This window comes from Mustelus asterias, chromosome 11, assembly GCF_964213995.1.
Source record: "Mustelus asterias chromosome 11, sMusAst1.hap1.1, whole genome shotgun sequence".
Classification (NCBI taxonomy): Eukaryota; Metazoa; Chordata; class Chondrichthyes; order Carcharhiniformes; family Triakidae; genus Mustelus; species Mustelus asterias.
This window is the reverse complement of record NC_135811.1, coordinates 24,927,447-24,948,842: the sequence shown is the minus strand read 5'-3', so window position 1 is coordinate 24,948,842 and position 21,396 is coordinate 24,927,447. Positions and strand designations below refer to the sequence as shown.

The window sequence follows — 21,396 nt, the reverse complement described above, 5'->3', positions numbered from 1 at the left end:
ATATGCTGGGATTTTCTGGCCTTTGTGGGCAGGGCAGAGAACTTGATGGACCAGCCAAAGGTCTGTTGACTTTGGGTGCGAATTTCACCACGAGATTGGATAATCCTGGCCATAGATACCGAATACTAAAACTTGAAGAGGGCAAACACTGATAGAGACAGGCTGTGCAACATGCCCTGCATCTATTATATAAATTCTATGCAATGGCGGGGGGAGGGGGGCAAAAAGAATTCTTTCAGAATCTTCACAAATAAAGCTGTTATCAAACCACATTATTTTGAAAGCTGGTAGGCTTTTTTGGGGGGATTATGGGCATTTATTTAGTGCATTTTCTTCATAGTGCAAATGCCTATAGAACAATAGTAGCCTTAGCTCATAGAAAAAATCGTGTGTCAATGAACTGTTTTTGTAACAGGGAAATTTAATTGATCATCCCACGGCTACTCCAGTGAGATTACTGTAGCATAATGGTTATGTTGGCAGAATAGCAATCCAAGATTGTAGAAAGACTTGCATCTGTGTGTTGCACCTTTCAGCACATCCCAAAGTACCTTTATAAGGCAAAATGATTTATTTTTGAAGTGATATTGTAATATAAAAAATGTGGCAGTTATTTTGCATACAGCTAACTTCCACAAGCAGCAATGTGATAATGACCAGATAGTTATCTTTTTATTTGCATTGTTGATTTGAAAAATAAGCATTGGCAAGGACATAAGGAAGAAATTCCTTTTTGAAATTGTGTATATGTGAGGGCAGATGGGATCTCCATTTAATATCTCATCAAAAGGATAGTTCACCGAACAGGGGTGAACTCCTGGAATGATCCAGCCTCAATTTTAAAAAAAGTTTATTTATTCGTATCACAAGTACACTGCAACAACGTTACTGTGAAAATCCCCTAGTTGCCACACTCCAGCACTTGTTCGGGGACACTGAGGGAGAACTTAGCATGGTCAGTGCACCCAACCAGCATGTCTTTCGGACTGTGAGTGGAAACCGGAGCACCCGGAGGAAACCCATGCAGTCACGGGGAGAACATGCAGTCTCCGCACAGACACTGACCCAAGCCGGCAATGGAACCCGGGTCTTTGACGCTGTGAGGCAGCAATGCTAATCACCGTGCTGCCTGTAATTTTTGGCTTCAAGTTCTGGATACTTGAATTCAAAACCTTCCTAGTGCATACCTAATACGTTGAAAGAAATAAAATCTGCTCTTTAGCCAGTCAGCTTGTTATGTGACTCAAGGCCCACAGCAATATGATAGACTTTTAACAAGAATGTGGTTAAAGTGTGTTGCATTGATTGGTCTGTAGATCTTATAGTAAGATTGATATGGAACTAAAAGCACAGTAAATGGTCTAATTTGAGTGGTATATTAAAAGAAAATGGTGGCATATTAAATTTGTGGTATGTTAAATTGACTGAACTGGCTCCATTAACAGGTAACTTTATTTGGGTTTGCAGAGTAATGCGCAAAAATTTGAATGGATTAACTCAAAGTCACTTGTCGAATCTCCCTCATCAGAAAAGGACAACAACATTTATGATAATCCCAAACTGATAAAAAACAGGTTGTCACAGGTAACACAGATGCATATTTGTAATAGTTACACGTCTCTATAATCATTTTGTATGCAGTTTTTAGAATGGTAAAATTACACTGGTTAATAACATCTGTGAGGTAGAAATGTTTACTTATTTGTAAAACCATTGTCATTTAAAGATCAAAAATAATCTAAAAACTATTGGTACTTGTTACAATCCCTGTAGAGACTCATAACGTTTAAAAAGAGAATTCCCAGTGACCTATGCAAAGAAGCACGTGACAAGATTTTGAGTTTTAAGACTCGTACTGTAACAAACAAAAATCAACATCAACTAAACATTAATTAGTAAGCAGCTAAGACATAAAACTACAGAAAAGGCAGCTCGCCTTTAACTTAACATCATGAAAAATCTCATGCTATGTTTACACATTACATTGCACTCTCTGAAGATTTGTGGTCCTAAATATAAAGTCCAACTCCTCTGCATTAACAGGTTCCCTTCTCCCGCTTTCACCAAGGGGAATCACCCACTGTCCAGTTAATGCAAAGCAATATACTGCGGGATGCTGGATCTGAAATAAACCAAGTTCATTTTACTCAACCCTTTTGAGCATAATCGAATGGACTCCCTGTTCTAAAGGCTCCGCCTGGCAGTTCCATGGTCTCCATCTTTTCACAATCCTTCTTTCCTTGAGCACAGATTCCTTCCTCACCAGCCCTTCACTTGGTGATTAATTCGAATGCAGATCCTTTTCGTCTGCTTGGCATAGGAGCACTTGTTGTGAGTTCTCTCCCTAACTCTTCCAGTCTGACTGGCTCAAAGTCTGAATTTGCAGCAATAAGACCAGCTTTTTCTTTGTATTCTGGTGTTAAAACTACAAGCCATTCTCCAAATCCTGACCGACTTGACACAGTTACCTAAGTTATATGACTTTAGTGTGCTACCGTGCACTACAGGATTGTCAGAAACTTTACATGAGTTAATTTAGTGACCTAGCATAACCACAATCTAGACATTACTTTTGAAGAATAAAAGGGGGGTGGGGGGGAGTTCTCCGACTGTTGACACCAGCCTGGCCAGCAGGGCAAAACCCCTCTCTCCCAGTGGGTTTCATGACAGTGTGGAGTGACATCAGTGGGAAATCCCATTGACAGCGGCAGGACCAGAGAATCCCGCCACCAGTGAACAGCGCACCACCTCCCGCTGCCAAGAAACACGTGGCTGGAAGGCCAGAGTATTGCCCCCTACAACTTTATACACCATATCACTTACTGCAAGTCTCCAACTGTAACCTGCTCCCTCCTTTTAGAGTATCTATTTTAGTGTAAATTCTGTAACCCTGCTCTTATAGGTTATTCCTTTTAGATCAAGTTTGTTAAAATTGGTGCACCTAATTATGGGTCAACTTTTTAAACAGCATTGTGGAGTGTAATTCTCATTTTTGCATACGTTTAACTGATTATTTATTTAAATTGGGCTTTGATCAGCATATTGATATAAAATGTACAGGCAAGTGAAAACATCCATATAATATCTACACGGGAGCAATTAAAGTCAAAAATGGACATGATAGTTTTGAAAATGGTAAAGTGACTTGTTTTTTCACTCTTTTTTTTATTCACAGCCCAAGCAAAGTCCAGTTAATACAGAGAAGCCACGCACTTATTCACTGCCTACACAATTAGAGGGATCAGAAATTTATGATACACCAAGGAGCTTTCTGACAGCTGTAAGTGTCATGGGGATTTGAAATCATTTCTGTAGGAATTATTTTAGTTCCTATTATATGAGAATGCAGTTTCTCCACCAGTGCGCATTAAGTACATATTAAGGGGGTTAATATTAGACAGGGTAGATTCAGAAAGAACGTTCCCAATGGTGAGGGAGTCCAGAACTAGGGGCCATAGCTTGAGGATAAGGGTTAAACCTTTATGGACTGAGATAAGGAGATATGCCTTCATCCAGAGAGTGGCAAATCTGTGGAATTTACTATCACTAAATAGTTGGGGCCAAAATGTTGTGTGATTTCCAAAAGAAATTAGATATAGCTCTTGGGGCTAAAGGAATATGGGGAGAATGCAGGCTCAGGATATTGAATTTGATGATCAGCCATGATCAAAATGAATGGCAGAGCAGGCTCAAAGGGCCCAATGGCCTACTCCTGCTTCTAGTTTCTATGTTTCTATATTTACTAGACAATAAAATATTTTTTAGAAGGATAAATCACTAAACTATCAAGCTTTCCTATTTAGGAGCATGGCTGGTGTTCGAAAGGTTTTCATTTCTTTCTGGGTATACAACATCTAGGATGGGTCCACATATTTGAAATGTGACAATGCCACAAACTAAAAATCAAAATTGTCATCCCACTCCCCAGCTCTTGCCCATTGTTGTGCTGCCGTCGTTTAAAGCCAAACACTTTGAATAGAGAAAAAGAGGCATCACGGCACAGTCCTTGCACATCTCCTAGCAACTGATGACAGGAGTCGCACTCGGAAAAGTTGCCCACGTTTTTCTGTCAATCAAGGGAGGCATGTGAGCCAGCAAGTCCAGAAAAAAAAGAGAAAGGAGAAATTAAAGGGTGAAATATCCTTGCCCTTCTCAGGTTGGGGCTGAAGCTGATGAAAGGGGCAATAATCTGCAACACACGGCATTTAACAATAGCCGGAATTTTACCGCCCCGCCTGCCACAAGAATCGGAGCAGGCTAGGGACAGACAATGGGAAGGTCCGTTGATCTTGGGCGGGATTTGACAGTTTTGGGATGAGCGAGGACATAAAATCCTACCCCAAATGTATCAAATTCAGGAGTGCTTGGTGCTGAGGCCAAGTGTTCAAAATGGAAAAGATGCCATTCTCCACGAGATGAACAGATAATTAATCTTGTATAATTGTTAGGATAAATGTGCTTAAACTCCTTCTGATCAATTAGACCAGATATTAAGAGGATAATGAAATGTAAAGATTTGTGTCTAGAAATTGATATTTAATTCCGATAATAGTTGTAGGCGAACTAAATTATATTCAGGAAACGTTGGTTGTAAAAGTTTGCCACTGATGACAAATGGATTTACACAATACACCAACTAGAAACCTAACTGTTGATAGACAAAAAGAAAACACCCAGAAAGAACAAACATATTTGAAATTCTGCCAAAGCGGGTTTTGAATTTGTTACGCACTACTTGAGAGTCCATAATTCCAACATCAGCACTTGTGTTTAAGTATTCAATAAGTCTCGTTTGCATTAGCAGTCAAAAACAGATTTTATGTTTCATTTTTTGAAAAAACAACAGTTGAAAAGAGAGAGAGCAGAATCGAGCGACTCTGGGATCTACATGCCTATGGCTTCAATGTGAGTAGTAAAAAGATCATACAAATGGGTTGGCATGGAGAAACTCAATATCCAAACGTAAAATCTCATAACATTTTTGTTGAATTTTTTAAAATTTAGTTCTTCTTTCCTAATACATTGCAAAACTCTCCCTGCGTAAGGCCTTCTATTTGGAGTGAAGTAGTCTGGAGCGTAGCTATAATTGGTGTTAGTACTATTTCACAGGCAAATATTGATCCCTTATAATGTAAGAACAGAAGGTGCTTGAAAAACTCCACAGGTCTGGCAGCATCTGTGGGAAGAGAAAGAAAGCTAATGTTTTGAGTCCAATATAACTCTTGTTTGGAGCCCTTTTTCAAATGGGCTGATGGACAAAGATTGGGAACTTGTCCGCACAATGGCCAAAGTCTTCCATTCTTGTACTTGGTTGGGATTTTCCGGTGTCACTGCAAGTGAATAGAGTTTTAAGGAATGCCCAGTACAGCATTGTGGGTGTACCTACTCTCTAAGGACTGTAGTAGTTCAAGGCAGCTCAGCACCACCTTCTCAAGGGTAATTGGGGATGGACGATAAATTCTGGCCCATCCCATGAATTTTTAAAAGAAATCTTGCTCTCACTTGGTTTAAATTTGGACAAGTGCGGCTCTACCCACGGGCACCAAAACCACAACAAGTTGTTTCCTTTGCAAATGAAGCCCTATCATGTATATACAATGTACATTAGCTGAAGGTGCTTTGGATCTTCTCTATAGTGATGAAAGCGAACTCACAAAGCTATGCTACAGAAAGAAAATAACACAAATTGCTATCCAGTAATCCAAGGTTTATTATTTTTAAAGCAAAAAATTGCTGAGCTGCCAGATGAGGACACTTAAGCCAGAATATATCACACCTGCTACATCCAGTCCTTATTTATGGAAAATGAGCAAAATATGGGATGGGTAACCTCTATTCCTTAAGTCTGATTTTTATGAGCAATTTTGATTTTAAAATGAGAATAGATCACCTATTCCAAATTAACAGCTGGATCAAGACTGGGAATTTTTACATGGCTATCGTACCTATCAGTAAACTGTTGACTTTAAGACTGAGTTGAACCATATTAGAAAATAGGCGATTACATCTTGAAGGGGGGTTTCATTTCATCCTCTGGCGAGCAGCATCATTCTTTTCAGGATATTGTGAAAATAGTAACTTAAGTGGCTTTGTAGCCATCAGATGCTGGTGATAAAAAAAACCGCTTATATTTCCATCTTATATTTTCTTCACAGTCGAGACAGTACCAGCACAAACGCATCTATTGACATTTCAGAACAGATAGACGAAGAAGAAGAGTATTTAATAAATGAAACCAGGTATGTGTCTCTGACAATTATATGAAGATGTGTGTGATAAGCTAAAAATAACCAATGCAATTTAAAGTCAATGTTCCAATGTTATTTTTCATTCTCCTTGGAAAGACGGAGAATGAGGGGAGATCTAATAGAGGTATACAAGATTATAAAGGGTATAGATAGGGTGAACAGTGGGAAGCTTTTTCCCAGGTCGGAGGTGACGATCACGAGGGGTCACGGGCTCAAGCTGAGAGGGGCGAAGTATAACTCAGACATCAGAGGGACGTTTTTTACACAGAGGGTGGTGGGGGCCTGGAATGCGCTGCCAAGTAGGGTGGTGGAGGCAGGCACGCTGACATCGTTTAAGACTTACCTGGATAGTCACATGAGCAGCCTGGGAATGGAGGGATACAAACGATTGGTCTAGTTGGACCAAGGAGCGGCACAGGCTTGGAGGGCCGAAGGCCTGTTTCCTGTGCTGTACTGTTCTTTGTTCTTTGAAGGGGGGGAGGTTTAACACAGATATCAGAGGGACATATTTCACACAGAGGGTCGTGGGGGCCTGGAATGTGTTGCCGGGCAAGGTGGTGGAGGCGGACACACTGGGAACGTTTAAGACTTATCTAGACAGCTATATGACCGGAGTGGGAATGGAGGGATACAAAAGAGTGATCTAGTTTGGACCAGGGAGCGGCGCGGGCTAATTGTTCCTTGTTTCTCGTTTCAAGGCTTCATTCTATGATCATCTTGCTGGTGCCAGTACAGAGCGAGACTGCGGATAGTTGGGAACCTGTCTCGGGGGCAGGGAATTCATATGGTGTTCATGGAAGTGGAAATGACTAGGGTTGGGAAGCATTTTCCGATCAGGGCCATTGTGATCTCCTGGACTCGTTTCGATCGCCTCAGGGGGTCGGAGAGGAATTTCCCAGATTTTTTTTTTTCCCCATATTGGCCCTGGGGTTTTTCACTCTGGGTTTTCGCCTCTCCCTGGGGATCACATGGTCTGGAATAGGGGGGTGGGGGTGAGTTAATAGGTTGTAATGAACAAAGCATCGTAGCTGTGAGGGACAGCTCGGTGGATAGGATATTGGTATGTAGATAGGCTGGAAAATTGGGCGGGGATCCTGGATTCAGGATTCAATCCTGGACCGGGGAGCGGCGCGGGCTTGGAGGGCCGAAGGGCCTGTTCCTGTGCTGTATTGTTCTTTGTTCTTTGTTTGTTCTATGAGTTTTAATTTTCGGCTGCAGAATAGAATTGTAAAATGCTCACTTATATACAAGTGTTGTAATACATTTTGATTAATTTTTTTGAAGTCTTATCATGGATGCCAATTCACGAGTGCTGAGCTCCTGGCAGTGACAATGGCATCACGCTGTCAATACCTTCCATTGCTGTCACTCCAGGGTATGCTGTGTCAGTGGGCCAACATCTTATTTTCATGAGGGCGGTGTGACAGGCAGATGCTTTTCCCTGAAGCAAATTTCTTTCTCTAAAAATTCTCCTCTTCATCATGAGTCTAGGTTGCTTCCCAGTGGGGTCCATTTGCATCTGCTGGAGGCCTGATTTCACTGGCTGCACCAGCCTGTAGGTGTCAGGCATGTCCCATTTGGACAAGGAAACAGAAGTGTACCATAGGGAGTCTGCAGTCCTTTCCCAACTATGTCACTGCCCTTGTAAGGGCAGCGGTTCTGAATGAGAAATCTCAGGTTACGTAGGGAATCATTTTCATTGAATCGCAGAATCCCTACAATGCAGAAGGAGGCCATTCGGCCCATCAAGTCTGCACCGACTCTTACCCAGGCCCACCCCATGCATCTACCTCACTAATTCCCCTAACCTACGCATCTTGGGGCAACCTACATGAAGGGGCAATTTAACATGGCCAATCCACCTAGCCTGCACATCTTTGGACTGTGGGAGGAAACCGGAGCACTCGGAGGAAACCCACGCAGACACGGGGAGAACATGCAAACTGCACATAGACAGTTCACCTGAGGCTGGAATTGAACCAAGGTACCTGGCACAGTGAGGCAATAGTGCTAAACACTGTGCCACCATGCCTTCCGTTATGAATCCTGAATTATCACTGAATAATTCCACTGGAATTATTTTGAAATGCAATTGTCCCAAAACACAGTTGTTACTTTTATGCACTATCCTTAATGCACACTGCAAGATTCTACATTCAGCAACAAGATGAGTGTTTACTGTAATGATGGTTAAGGATGTAATGCTGGCAAGGTTACTCGTAGAACTCCCACCTTCAAATCATACCCATAGCTTGTTAATGCCCACCTGAATGAGCAGACAGGATTTCAATTTAACACCTTCTCCGAGGAACAGTGCCTCCAACAATACAGCATGCCCTTAGTACTGCACTGGATTGTGTACCCAGGTTCTGGATTGCCAGTTCACACACCATGGAACCTGAGGGGAGAATTTCACCAACCAGCTGACAAAACTATACAAGAGGTTTAGCATCATATTTCCAAAAATTAACCTAAAAATATTTTACTTATTTCCTGGAACTCTGAATAAACTCACTGCAACCAAATTCAAAGGAAACTTTGATTAATGGTGCAAAGTTTATTGTGAGTTTAATATATGCCATGAAGTTGGAATTGATATGATAAACAATAACGTCAGGTCAACATACCAAGTCCAATTCATTTACGTTACGGTCCATGCACTTCTCCATTTACTCTTGACAACTCACCTCCCCAGTTACATTACGTGGAAAATGTAACATATTCGCCACCTTATTTTGTTATTACAGAAGTTTTGGATGACTCCTAACTCGGGCTAATATTTAACCATTACTAAAGATGCCTGCTAGTTACTTTTCCGCGTGTATTAACTGCGGTGTCGAGCATTATAGTTTGGTAGATCATTGTGCAGAATAACTTGGCAAACTGGCCTTGCTTTGGATTTGGTCATATGGTGCGATCCCATCCAAAAGATAATGCTAAAGTACGTTACAGCTTTGTATTGACTGAATTATAGCTAAAGCCAAGGTAAAAATGATTTGCATTGACCTTGCAGTTATTGCTTTAGAAGCACTATGTTCTTCCATAGAAACCATGCCCCACCCTGCCACAATCCTCCACTTGGACCGTATTGTATAAGCAATACTTCTTATTAGAAGGACTTGCCTTATTCTGTGGTGCTGGGAGTGAGTAATTTTGTGATAAATGACCAGGGAGTGGCAAAATGGACTTTGTACCCTCTTCTACAATCTGTGATGATGACCTTTAATGAGCCTTACAGATCTCCACATCAGCTGGACACTGCCCACATAGCGCTGAAATAAATGAGTACAGCCCTGTGTTTCTTTGAAGTTTAGCGCTGAGGTGGGCAATTAATTTAAATACCACTAGCATGGCAGAAAATCTGTATCTGTAGCAAATTTCTATGAACCCCTCCGTACAAGTAGATTTTTCCAATCATGCTGAGTCATGCCAACCTGAATTTATAATATTATCTAAACTTTTCGGAGTGTGTACAGTCTCACTCCCAACCATTATGAAATACTATATTAAACAACAGTTAGTTCTAGGGAGAATTTTCTTGTAACTGTTCAGCAGTTGTGGGCAATGTTATTTATACTCTTCTATAAGCATGATATTTTGTTGATACGTAGTTTTCAGTCTGTGTGTGCCCAACTAATTTAAAAGTTAAAGTGTATGAAAAACATCACCTTTCTGCATGATGAATCACGCAGGAGTGGTGTATTAATGCCAGATATTGTCTTCCTTACTAAAAATTGGCACTGCCCACTGCTACATGAATATTCTCTGTGTGAGAAATCCCATTTCTTATCCAAGAGAAGAAAACTAATTTCGCAGCATTTTAAAAAAATTATTGTACAGGTGGGAGAAAGCATTCTTTTTTCAGCAAGTGTTTTTCCAAATTGTCACTGACGTGTGATTGAAGATTTTCAGGACATTTTCTTTCGCCCTAAGACTTATGCCTTCATTATAAATCCCTCTTCTTGGGGAACATCAGGCGTGCGGATTGGGGATGAGTTAAAATGAACGCTCTGCTTTGTCACCATCTCCCGATCTGAACCTGCTCTCTTAAGCAGGCGAAAAAAGATACCCACAGAAAGGGAGCGAGTTCCTGCTTTAAATACGTAGAGGAAGTGACGATGTTACTGGGACCCAACTGCAATATTAGTCACAGGCCTGAGTGAGTGACCAGTGACTATTCTAGATCCCTCCCCCTTCCACTACCCGTGGCTCAAACCAGCTCTAACTGGTTTATTTTCTGGAGACATTCTCCTGGGTTCCCTCCAATTTCTCACTTCCCCACTGGACGTAATGAATCTGGCTGGGTTCAGGCATGACTCCAAGAGAATGCAAATGTGGACTGACCAGTAAGATGGGCTCCAGATTCCTGAATTCACTGATCATTTTGTGACCCATGAACACTTTTAAAAAAATCAGTTCCTGGATTCAAACAAGTGAAACGAAAACTCCCTCTTGTCGGTTTTAGAACAAACAATGTTTGTGTAAACTTGGCCTGTTTAGAGTAGACACATGTTTGCAACAATTATTTGTCTATTATTTGGCAGACTCTACAAACGTTTTAGTGTTCTCATGAGCACTAAGACCTAATTTGTGATAGCATGGTGATAGTCTCTCACTAATAAACCCAATAACATTTCAGTGAAAATACCAAGGAATTTTTTAAAAGTTCAAAAATCTTTTAAGAGAATGTCAGCTCAGCATATCATCAGGTCAATGGGCAGGACTAGCTCAGATCACTGGCTTCTCCTTTATTCCCTATCTCTGGCTTTTCTTTATGCTGTCTGTCAGTCCACGCCCTAGATGTGGGAGTCAGCAAAAAAACACAACAACTCATTTCTGTTTGTGCTTTCGTTTGCTCCAATCATTTCTCCTGCTTCAATTTCTTGGTCCTCCAAGATTTATTTTTAAATCTTCCTCCCTAAATCTGGATTTCTTAATATTGGCAGCTTGGGAAATATGCACTTAAATATTATATATGTGACCCAGGGGCCCTACATGTGCAGCTCAGTGGACTATATAAACAAAACCTTTGGACACTTCGCCACTGATGAATTGAATCTGTCCATCAATTTACTGAATATAACAAATTTTGTTATGATGGAGATCAGGCTATTTTAATGCATTCCAAGTACGGTGGTTAAAATTGTTTATTTTAGGTTTTTTTAGGCTTGTATGACTTATTTCCTATTTTTTTTGTTCCCTGGCCTGGCATAAAGAAGCTCCTCATACCCATTACATCAGCTCCACCGACAAACGAAAGAAATATCATTGTTCCTTTTTTGTTCTCTTTCCCCCTCATTTTTTGGTGTTTTATTTTTCTGAAGAGAATAGTTCCATTTCCTGTGCCCTTTCACAAACTAATAGCCCAGTTATAGAACACAGATTGCTTTGCCCCAACTGCAAGTCAATGCAACGTTTAAGCTGTCCCCGGTGATCTGGTGAGCTGCCTGCTCCATAGTTAATCTTCCTGGTGGATCCGTCAGCTGCCTGATAACATTTGACCGGCATTGAGAGGGGTTGAGCAGGGCTCCACTTACCAGGATTAAACACAAAGCTGAAGCCAGAAGTGTAAAACAGATCTATAGGTGGATTAGCCGTGCTAACTTGCCCCTTAGTGTCAGGGAGCCTCGGTGGGATTATAGTCGGTGCAGACTCGATGGGCCGAATGGCCTCCTTCTGCACTGTGGGACTCTATGGAAAGCAAAATGCTGCGGGTGCTGAAATCTGAAACAAAAGCAGAAAATGCTGGAAAATCTCAGCAGGTTTGACAGCATCTGTGGGGAGAGAATAGAGTTAACATTTTGAGTCTCGGTGACCTTTTGTTCTGAGATCATCTAGACTCAACCTTGGCTCTATTCTCTCCCCACAGATGCTGAGATTTTCCAGCATTTTCAATTGGTGTTGTGCTGTTTTAAACAAGTAGCAACATCTTGTCACTAAGTTATTGATCATCGGTCTGTTTTTAAATACTCATAACCTTCCTCTGTGACAAAAACCAAAGCCTTGACAGTACAATTTTGTAAACGGTCGATGAACATGTTGAAAAATATGCACGTCTGACCTTCCAATCTCACGTGAGAAATTGCTGGGGAAATTACTTCTCTCAGAAGGATGTGAGTCAGTGGAATTCGCTACCCCAGAGTGTGGTGGATGCTGGGACTTGGAGCAAATGTAAGGAAGAGATGGGCAGATTTTTAATTAGTAAGGGTTTGAAGGGTTGTGGTGAATGGGCAGGAGAGTGGAGTTGGGGCCGAGATGAGATCAGCCATGATCATATTAAATGGCGGAGTGGACTCATGGGGCTGAATTGTCTACTTCTGCTCCTAGTTCTAATGAGGAGGAGTGAAACGTTCCCACTTACTTACAGGGGTGCACTAAAATCTTAAAGCATTTATGAAAAATTGGTTCAGGAGTTTGCACCAAACACACAGAAAATCTTTGGATGAGATTTTTTTTAACTCTTCTGTCCCTCCTTTTGAGGAATGTTTAATCCCTTTGAACACAATAAAATCTGAAGCTTGCCATCTTACCATTTGCCAGGCAGTATGCTAGGACTACAAGCATTATCTTTCACTGGGTCTTAGAGCATCTTTTCAAATGATTTTTAGCCTTGTGTGGAGGGTCAGTCTGAATCTCAAACCCTGACACTGAGTAGGTATCAATATGTGTCCATTTATTTTTATTTAGCAATGACATGGAAGAAACAAAGCAGGAAAGATTGGATGTTATAGTTTGCCAAGATGATATCAAAAATCTGCAGTTTGAACAAGTAAATGAGAAAGTCTTGTAAGTAACTGTTAGTCTTTTATTATTTAATAATGAATGTAATCATAGAATATCTACAGTGCAGAAGGAGGCCATTCAGCCCTTCGAGCCTGCACTAACAACAATCCCACCCTGGCCCCACCCCCGCAACCCCACACATTTACCCCACTAATCCCCCCCGACAACCCCACCCCCCCCCCCCCCCCCTCGCCCCCTCCGAACACTAATGAGCAATTTAGCATGGCCAACCAACCTAACCTACTCGTTTTTGGACTGTGGGAGGAAACTGGAGCACCCAGAAGAAACCCACGCAGACCCAGGGAGAACATGCAAAATGTGTTCCTTCAGCCCAAGGACTTGGATTACCATTCTAAACAAATCACATGTTGTGGGAATTGATGTTGTTAATACATGCTGTGTGAAAAGCTATCAAATCAAAGGAAAAAATGCAAATTGAATCATTTAAAGAAATTGTTTCTCGTTAATTGTCACTGAAAATGAGGCTGTTGGTCGCTGTGTTTAATTTCAAAATAGAAATATTCACTGTATTTTCTCAGTTTAAAAAGGTACATTGTTGCTTGGGCCTCAGAGCATTCCCTGACAGTAGAGGTAAGGATGGACAGAGGTCTGGAGTAACCAAGCTTGTTGTACTGATAGACCAGCAGGCCTGAAAATGGCTGCCTGTGCCATCCAGCACTGCTGGCAATGGTTGGTGGCAGAAGGAGACACAAACAGATTCTGGGATGGGTCTTTTATGCTGCCTTGTGTTTGATACAAAAGATAGTGCCCAGGATGCTTACAACCGCAGCTTTCAAATATAAATGCAGAATTAATGATCAGAAAAGAGTTCTGAGTTTTTTTAATGAAGCAATTGCCCAACATGTGATTTTGTTTAGAATGGTAATCCAAGTCTTTGGGTTGAAGGAACACATTTTGCTCTTACACACATGATTGTACAATTGTCCGGGTGGAGTACGTTGAGGAAAGTCAAGAAGAGAGAATCATTAGGCTTATAGAATCCTACAGAAGGAGACCATTCAGCCCATTGAGTCTGCACTGACCACAATCCCACCCAGCCCTATCCTCATAACCCCATGCATTTACCCTAGCTAGTCCCCCGGCACTAAGGGGCAATTTAGCATGGCCAATCCACCTATGAGACGGCTTATAATGTGGCTTGCTATCCATTTAAAGAAGTGTTCAGAAATTCAGGTTGGTTACAGAGTGTGATTCACAATTAATTTGGGCGGCACGATAATAGTGGTTAGCACTGCTGACTCACTGCTGACCTAGCGTCCTAGGTTCGAATCCCAGCTTGGGTCACTGTCTGTGTGGAGCTTGTACATTCTCCCCGTGTCTGCGTGGGGTTTCCTCCGGGTGCTCCGGTTTCTTCCCACAGTCCAAAGATGCGTGGGTTAAGTGGATTGGCCATACTAAATTGCCCTTTAGTATCCGAGGGGCTAGCTAAGGTAAATGCGTGGAGTTATAGGGATAGGGCCTGGGTGGGATTGTGGTTGTGCACACTCGATGGGCTGAATGGCTTCCTTCTGCACTGTAGGGATTCTATGATTTAATCTACCCAGGCAAACAAACACTTCGTTGTATACATATGCCCTACCCTGAAATTCAAACCCTTCCCCCGCCTGCTCCCTTTTCAGGTAATCAAGACAGGAGTAATTTCCCATAAACTACTCCTGTAGTGCCATCAAAAACAAAACTAGCGCCAAAAAAACTTGAGTAATGAGGCTGGTGCCACCTTGTGGTTGATTTTATATTAGCCAACAGTTCTCAATACAGGTTTATTCGATCTTTATTTGATCTTCCAGTTCTGCTGATACATTCCCTTCAAATGATCAGTGCTGGTTAACAAAATTATTCTTCTTCTTGGTGACAGGGTCAGGCCTTCAGACAAGAAATGTCCTTTTAACGTTGGAGATCAAGTCTTGGCAATCAACAAACTTAAGATCAGTGACGTGAAAGAAGTCAACATGTTTGTCAGCAAGTCGATGGAACAGGAGGTACATCACATTCTAGCTGTACTGAATGACATCTGCTGTTTAACCGTGTCATGTTGAAAGAAGCCTTGGTAGTTTTGATGTTTGAGAAGTTCCCTGAGAACGTGTGATGGCAGGAAGTACCAGAATCATCCCCCACCAGGGATCTTCATTCTCATCCTGTTGGAATATTCTGGGCCTTTCCTACGCACGGGTAGTGGGAGCTCACATTAACACCAAGCACCCATTTGTTCTGGGAGGCCACGCCCAGAACAAATGCAACGCTTTGTTTCAATATGGGGCAATGGGGGCAGAGAATTGTACCCTCCGATCCCTGCCACCCAAGAAAGAAGTAATCAGTGGCCCCCTCCCCTGTCACTTTTTAAAGGCAGATTTTTAAAAGGAGAAGTAGAGACTTAAGGAGGAAATTCCAGCGATGAGATTAGAATTGGAAAAATAGAGACGATGTGGGAGGGGGAATACTTCGAGTCAGCGGCAGTTGTGGATATAGAGTGGAGTGAAGCAGCAGAGAGATCAAAGCAGAAGAATTTTGCATGTATTGAACCATTTTTAAATTAGTGAATAATTGGTGGCACAGTGATTAGCACTGCTGCCTCACAGCACCAGGGGTCTGCATTCAATTCCAGCCTTGGGTGATTGTCTGTGTGGAGTTTGCACGTTCTCCCCATGTCTGCCTGGGTTTCCTCCAGTTGCTCCAGTTTCCTCCCACAGCCCAAAGATGTCCAGGTTAGGTTGATTGGCCATGGTAAATGCATGGGGTTACAGAGATAGGGTAGGGGTGTGGGTCTGAGTAAGATACTCTTTCAGAGAGTCGGTGCAGAGTCAATGGGCTGAATGGCCTCTTTTTGCAGATAGGGATTCCTTGATTCTGTGATAAACCTGCATGGCTCAGATATCAACTAACATGAGTGCAAGTATATTGGCTGGATTTCTGAAACTAGTTTCACAGAAGTGATTGTTTTCCCCAGATGACAGTCACCGTATTGAGACGATCTGGAGCAGCAGAATGTGACAATGAAGAGTGTCATTAAGATAAATGGAAAAAGTGAAAGAAACTAATAAAATGTAAGTTACATTTATCCATTCATTAGGCAATAGAAATTTAAGCAATTTGCAAATGGCCTTTAATATCCCAGTGACCACTGTAGTGCTTGTAGAATATTTTATTCCTTTATCTACACATACCAATACACCTTCTGATTTCTGCTCATCAAGTTGCAGAAGGATATTACCTATACTCTACCTACAGCAGTAGAGTTGATATACATTTTTAAGACAAAGTCAGATTCTATCATATGCAGAACATTTTGCTTTCAGTTTACTTGTTTCTTTTTGAGGGTACATTCCGTGAAAGATGTGCGCACTATTCCTTCATTATGAGTAAATATGCATGCGTAAATTTTGTGCAGGAGAGTATTCAAGGGGTCATAGTTCATAATGCATCAAAGGTCCATGACCAGTTTCACAAGGCTATAGAGAAAGTAAATAGTGTTGCGCTGAATGGCTAGGTAGTTAAATGGAAATACCTGCAAGGTATTAAGATATTCCTCATTGAGTATATTCAAGGCAAGGGTTGATAGATTTTTGGGAATTAAGGGATATGGGAATAATGCGGGAAGATGAAGTTGAGGTTGGAGGTCAGTTGCATCATGAGCAGGCTCACTGGGCCAAATGGCCTACCCCAGCTCCTATTTCTTAAGTTCTTATACCGATTTTCTTAGCTTAACATTGATATTAGTTTAACATTTATATGCAAATTCTGACTCTATGTAAAGTATGTTTAAGAAAAATTATGCAAGTTAATTATATTTTCTCTGTTACACAGGGTTGCACAATCAAAGCACTGATGGTGCTGGAACCAGTTGCCATTGATCATGTTGAGTCATCCAGCAACAACACATCAGTATTTTGTTTTTATAACATGTTCCTCTCAACCTTTAATACTTTTGAATCATTAATGATTGGTGTTGAAGAGATCTGGGAATCTTAATAGTCCTTCCACTTGTGTGGTCGAAGTGCGTAGAAACTTAGCACAGGTTCACTTGACATTTCCTTTATTATCCTTAGACAAACGCTGAGATCAAATATAATCATCTTCATTAACATTTAACAACCTTCGGTGATTTATAGACAGCGTCAGTGAAGTTTAGTCAGCTGTGTTTTTTTTAAAGATTAAATCCCAGTACGTTGTGATTTACCAAAAGGCAATTCAATTTCAGAAATGCAAATTGTGGAGCTTTTGGCAAACATTAAAGCACATACGTGCAACTTCATTTGTAAAATTCTCAGTGTGTATTTGCTTGTTTATGCTATTTATTTGAAGGGGACAACATAGAAAGATGTATTAACATTATAGCTGCTGCTGAAAGTTGTCATTACTACTGACACGCACTTTATACTTGTCCTTATTCCACTGTTGCAGGATAATATTATTCATTGTGAAAAGTTTAGATGCAATTAAAAGTCACTATCCTACACTGATGCATTTACATTGAGATTAGTTGATAATGTATATTTGTTGGAATTATATTCGAATTTGTGCAGAATTTTAATACTTGAATTGATGTAGTTGAATTGAAGATTGATTTTGCTGTGTTAAACTGTAATTTTCATGCCATATTTAAATTGCTGTAGCTTAAATTAGTCACAAAATACATGGTGTAATCCCTGCGCTACTCTGCAGTTTTTGAATAACTGCATGAGATTCTTTGACACTATGAACCCAAGGAAAGTGAAGCACCAAAATTCTCTGCGCACCTTCTCAAAAGTTATAAATTTGACGAGCAGTAAAGCTTTACACGCAACTTGTAAATCGCCAGTTTTGAATTCTTCAAAATTCAATTCAAATTGAATCCAATTCATGGTCCCCACAAAAGAGATCCAGCTAGATTCAAGCCTCTTGGAGTTAACAAGGAGATGGATTAAGGGATTGCTCTGTCCACTCTGCACATTAGCTTTGTAACTCTGAGAAAGGAATTCTTTGTTTTTAATGGAATTAATTATTAAATTCTTTACATTTCTCTTCTTTTTGGACCTGGAGCATAGAATCCAGGCTGAGGCGCGGGTGAAGTACTGAGGTAGAGCGACATTGTTGAAGGTGCCGTTTGTTCAGGTCCACCTTAAAAAGATCACATGACAATACTTGCAGTCAGTCGAGGTTGTTCTCTGTCTTGGCCAATATTTAATCCTCAATTCTCGGCCTTTTGGCTAAGATCAAGTGTAGTTGTATTGTCCTGCACTTGGTTGAAGTCATGAGGTTACACTGAGGCTTCGTTTTGAAGCATTTTTTTAAAGCAGCATCTAGGCCTTTTGGCTAAGATTCAAATGAGATCAAGCCTTGGAGGGGGTGCAATGCCTGCTCCAATCAGCTTGGATCATGTCGATCAAGCCCAAGACAGGAAGAGGTCAGCTTGGATCTGGAATGTCTCACTTGCTGAGACTTCGAATTGGATTTTGATTGGATTGAATTGGATATTTTTTTAAAACAGATTATTCAGTAAGATGTCTCATTGTGACACTTTGCTTAGGGCAAAATGGCCATTATTCTTCCCTTTATAGAATCATAGAATCCTACAGTGCAGAAGGAGACCGTTTTTGCCCATCGAGTCTGCACCGACCACAATCCCACCAGGCCCTAACCCCATTACCCCATGTATTTACCCGAGCTAATCCCCCTGACACTAAGGGGCAATTTAGCATAGCCAATCTACCTAACCCGCACATCTTTGGACTGTCGACTCCACTTTATTTGGCCGTGAATCACTCTACAAAATCCTGACACCATGAAAGGCGGCATACAAATTGAAATTCTTTACCCTCTAACATTTCATCGCAACAATTTTTCTTGTCATTGTACTTCAAAACAATGTCCCAAAATACTAATTTAAAAGAACATAATGTTAGTGTCATTTTAGAAGCCTTCTGATCAAGAAATGTTACCTGAAAATATGAAGCACATAGCATTACTGGTAAAATTGCAATTGTTTTCTACAAATAATATCACAGTGGTTCAGTGGATTGAGATAAAACTATTGTAACTTGTAAGCAAGTATTGTAAGTTGTATTAATGAATCCATAGACTTTTAAAGGATGGGTTCAATGTGAGCATTGAGAAAGTGCAATTACTGTATATTATATTTAATAGCATTTATTTGATAACATTCAAATATGTTTTTTCATGATGGGTATTCTTTGTGAAAATAAAAAAAAACTGACAAGTGTCTGCAAAATATTATTTCAGAGTCTGAAAATTGTTCTATTATAGCTCAAAACATTATGAATATAACATCCAATAGTGGTTACCTGACTCTGAACTGCCGTCACTGAAATATGATTTGTAATTTATTTGAAGTCATGGTTGATTAATTTATGCTGCATACTAATTTGAATCTGAAAATAGTTTCAAAGTTAAATGCCGTTATAATTGAAAATAATGAGTGAAAAGGCAGAAAATTCAAGTGGTGTAGCTTACAGCATAAGATGGAAAGCAACTCAAGTTTGTGTAAGAGAGTGGCTAAAAGACTGTAATGCAGCCCTGTCTCTGACCACTAGGATTATAAATAGGATATTCAGCCCATGTTCTCAGTTAGGATGGATACACCGGCACAATAGCCAGAGACTTGGGAAACATGATTCTCTCCAGAGACATGGTGTGGCACGGTGGCACAGTTGTTAGGCTTTAACTCCCTCCAACAGACAACAATATGGTGGTGGCAATGTTAAATTTGACCATCGCCTCATTTCTGCTCTATAGTCACTTTTCCTGCAGCCTCACTTACGCCAGTTCAGGCCACAATCCAATGAGAGTCACATTAATCTGTGTCAATTAGGGCTCTACTCCCTGGCAATCCTGTAAGCCACTGGCATCTTGGACTTTAATGTCCACTCGCCACAATCTCCACCCCATGCCTCACCACCAGACACTCCATCCCTCCCTGGATCCACCTTCCACTGGATGAGTCAACCTCCAAGCTTTTGATGTTGTGCCAAACCAATTCCGTCAACCGGGAGAGGGCCACACATTTCAGGGTGTGCAGTTACCTGCAGCACATTAATCATAGAATCCTACAGTGCAGAAGGAGGCAATTAGGGCCATCGAGCCTGCATTGACAACAATCCCACCCAGGCCCTATCCGCATAACCCCACGTATTTACCCTACTAATTTCCCTGACACTGCCCTGACAATAAGGCGCAATTTAGCAAGACCAATCAACCTAACCGACACATCCTTCACATCTTTGGACTGTGGGAGGAAACCGGAACACCCAGAGGAAACCCACGCAGACACGGAGAACGTGCAAACTCCACACAGACAGTCAGCCGAGGCCAGAATTGTTAGCAGTGATCTTCCAATCAGATTTTCCATCCAAGGGTTTGAGATAGTCCGCCTGTCCAACTGCTATTGATGTCTGCTCTTGTAGTCTTTTAGACATTCCCTTGTACCTGTTTTATACAACACCTTCCACTTTATTTGTGGTGACAGGTAGCTGTCAGTATGACAGGACAAGGCTCTGTGGTCTGAATGTATGAAGCCATTCATAAAAAGATAGGGTTACCAAGAGAGAACCTGAAGGAAGTGATGATTATTTCAGCGATCTATGATACGGAAACTCTCGGTGTGGTCATGCAGTTGTGTGCAGTTCATCTTATACCCAGCAGGGGCTGCAATTATTGCATGCAGCAAAATCTATTCCTTCTCTTAAACCTGAAGTGGACACATTTTAAAATTCAAAGCTTTTAGCAGAGCTTATAAATTGCTTTGCTTTGTCTTCCAGAATAAAGGACTCAAAAGATGTTCGCATACAATTCAAAATGACACTAAATTACCCATCTGCGGTCTCAGTCACTCTCACATTCAACGTGAATTTAGCAATTAGAAATGAGTGTTTTTGGGGAACCAATTTTCATTCCTTTTCTTTTATTAAAAATATTTACACATGTCAAAGAATATAGTAGCAGCAGTCTTTGTGATTGGGAACAATTTTAACTATCACTTTAATTGCTTTTCTGTGAACCAGGATTAAAGCATTCTTTATTCTGCAGTGAAGATTTTTTTTTTGTTTTATTTTCATTCAACAAAGAACAAAGAACAAAGAACAATACAGCACAGGAACAGGCCCTTCGGCCCTCCAAGCCCGCGCCGCTCCCCGGTCCAGGATTGAATCCTGAATCCAGGATCCCCGCCCAATTTTCCAGCCTATCTACATACCAATATCCTATCCACCGAGCTGTCCCTCACAGCTACGATGCTTTGTTCATTACAACCTATCAACTCACCCCCACCCCCCCATTCCAGACCATGTGATCTCCAGGGAGAGGCGAAAACCCAGAGTGAAAAACCCCAGGGCCAATATGGGGAAAAAAAATC

General features: G+C 41.1%; 1 protein-coding gene across 1 annotated transcript in view; it reads left to right on the top strand.

The window, feature by feature from the left end:
* The window catches only part of LOC144500416 (pleckstrin homology domain-containing family S member 1-like), a 29,806-nt gene extending 10,553 nt beyond the window's left edge, over nt 1-19,253 (top strand). Inside the window, exons 8-15 of the mRNA XM_078223269.1 lie at nt 1,468-1,584; nt 3,176-3,280; nt 4,847-4,905; nt 6,156-6,239; nt 12,936-13,034; nt 14,908-15,031; nt 15,997-16,093; nt 16,854-19,253. Of these exons, the coding sequence (XP_078079395.1) occupies nt 1,468-1,584; nt 3,176-3,280; nt 4,847-4,905; nt 6,156-6,239; nt 12,936-13,034; nt 14,908-15,031; nt 15,997-16,059 (651 nt within the window). The 3' untranslated portion in view covers nt 16,060-16,093; nt 16,854-19,253. The remainder of the gene's footprint in view (nt 1-1,467; nt 1,585-3,175; nt 3,281-4,846; nt 4,906-6,155; nt 6,240-12,935; nt 13,035-14,907; nt 15,032-15,996; nt 16,094-16,853) is intronic.
* Nucleotides 19,254-21,396: the final 2,143 nt, after the last annotated feature.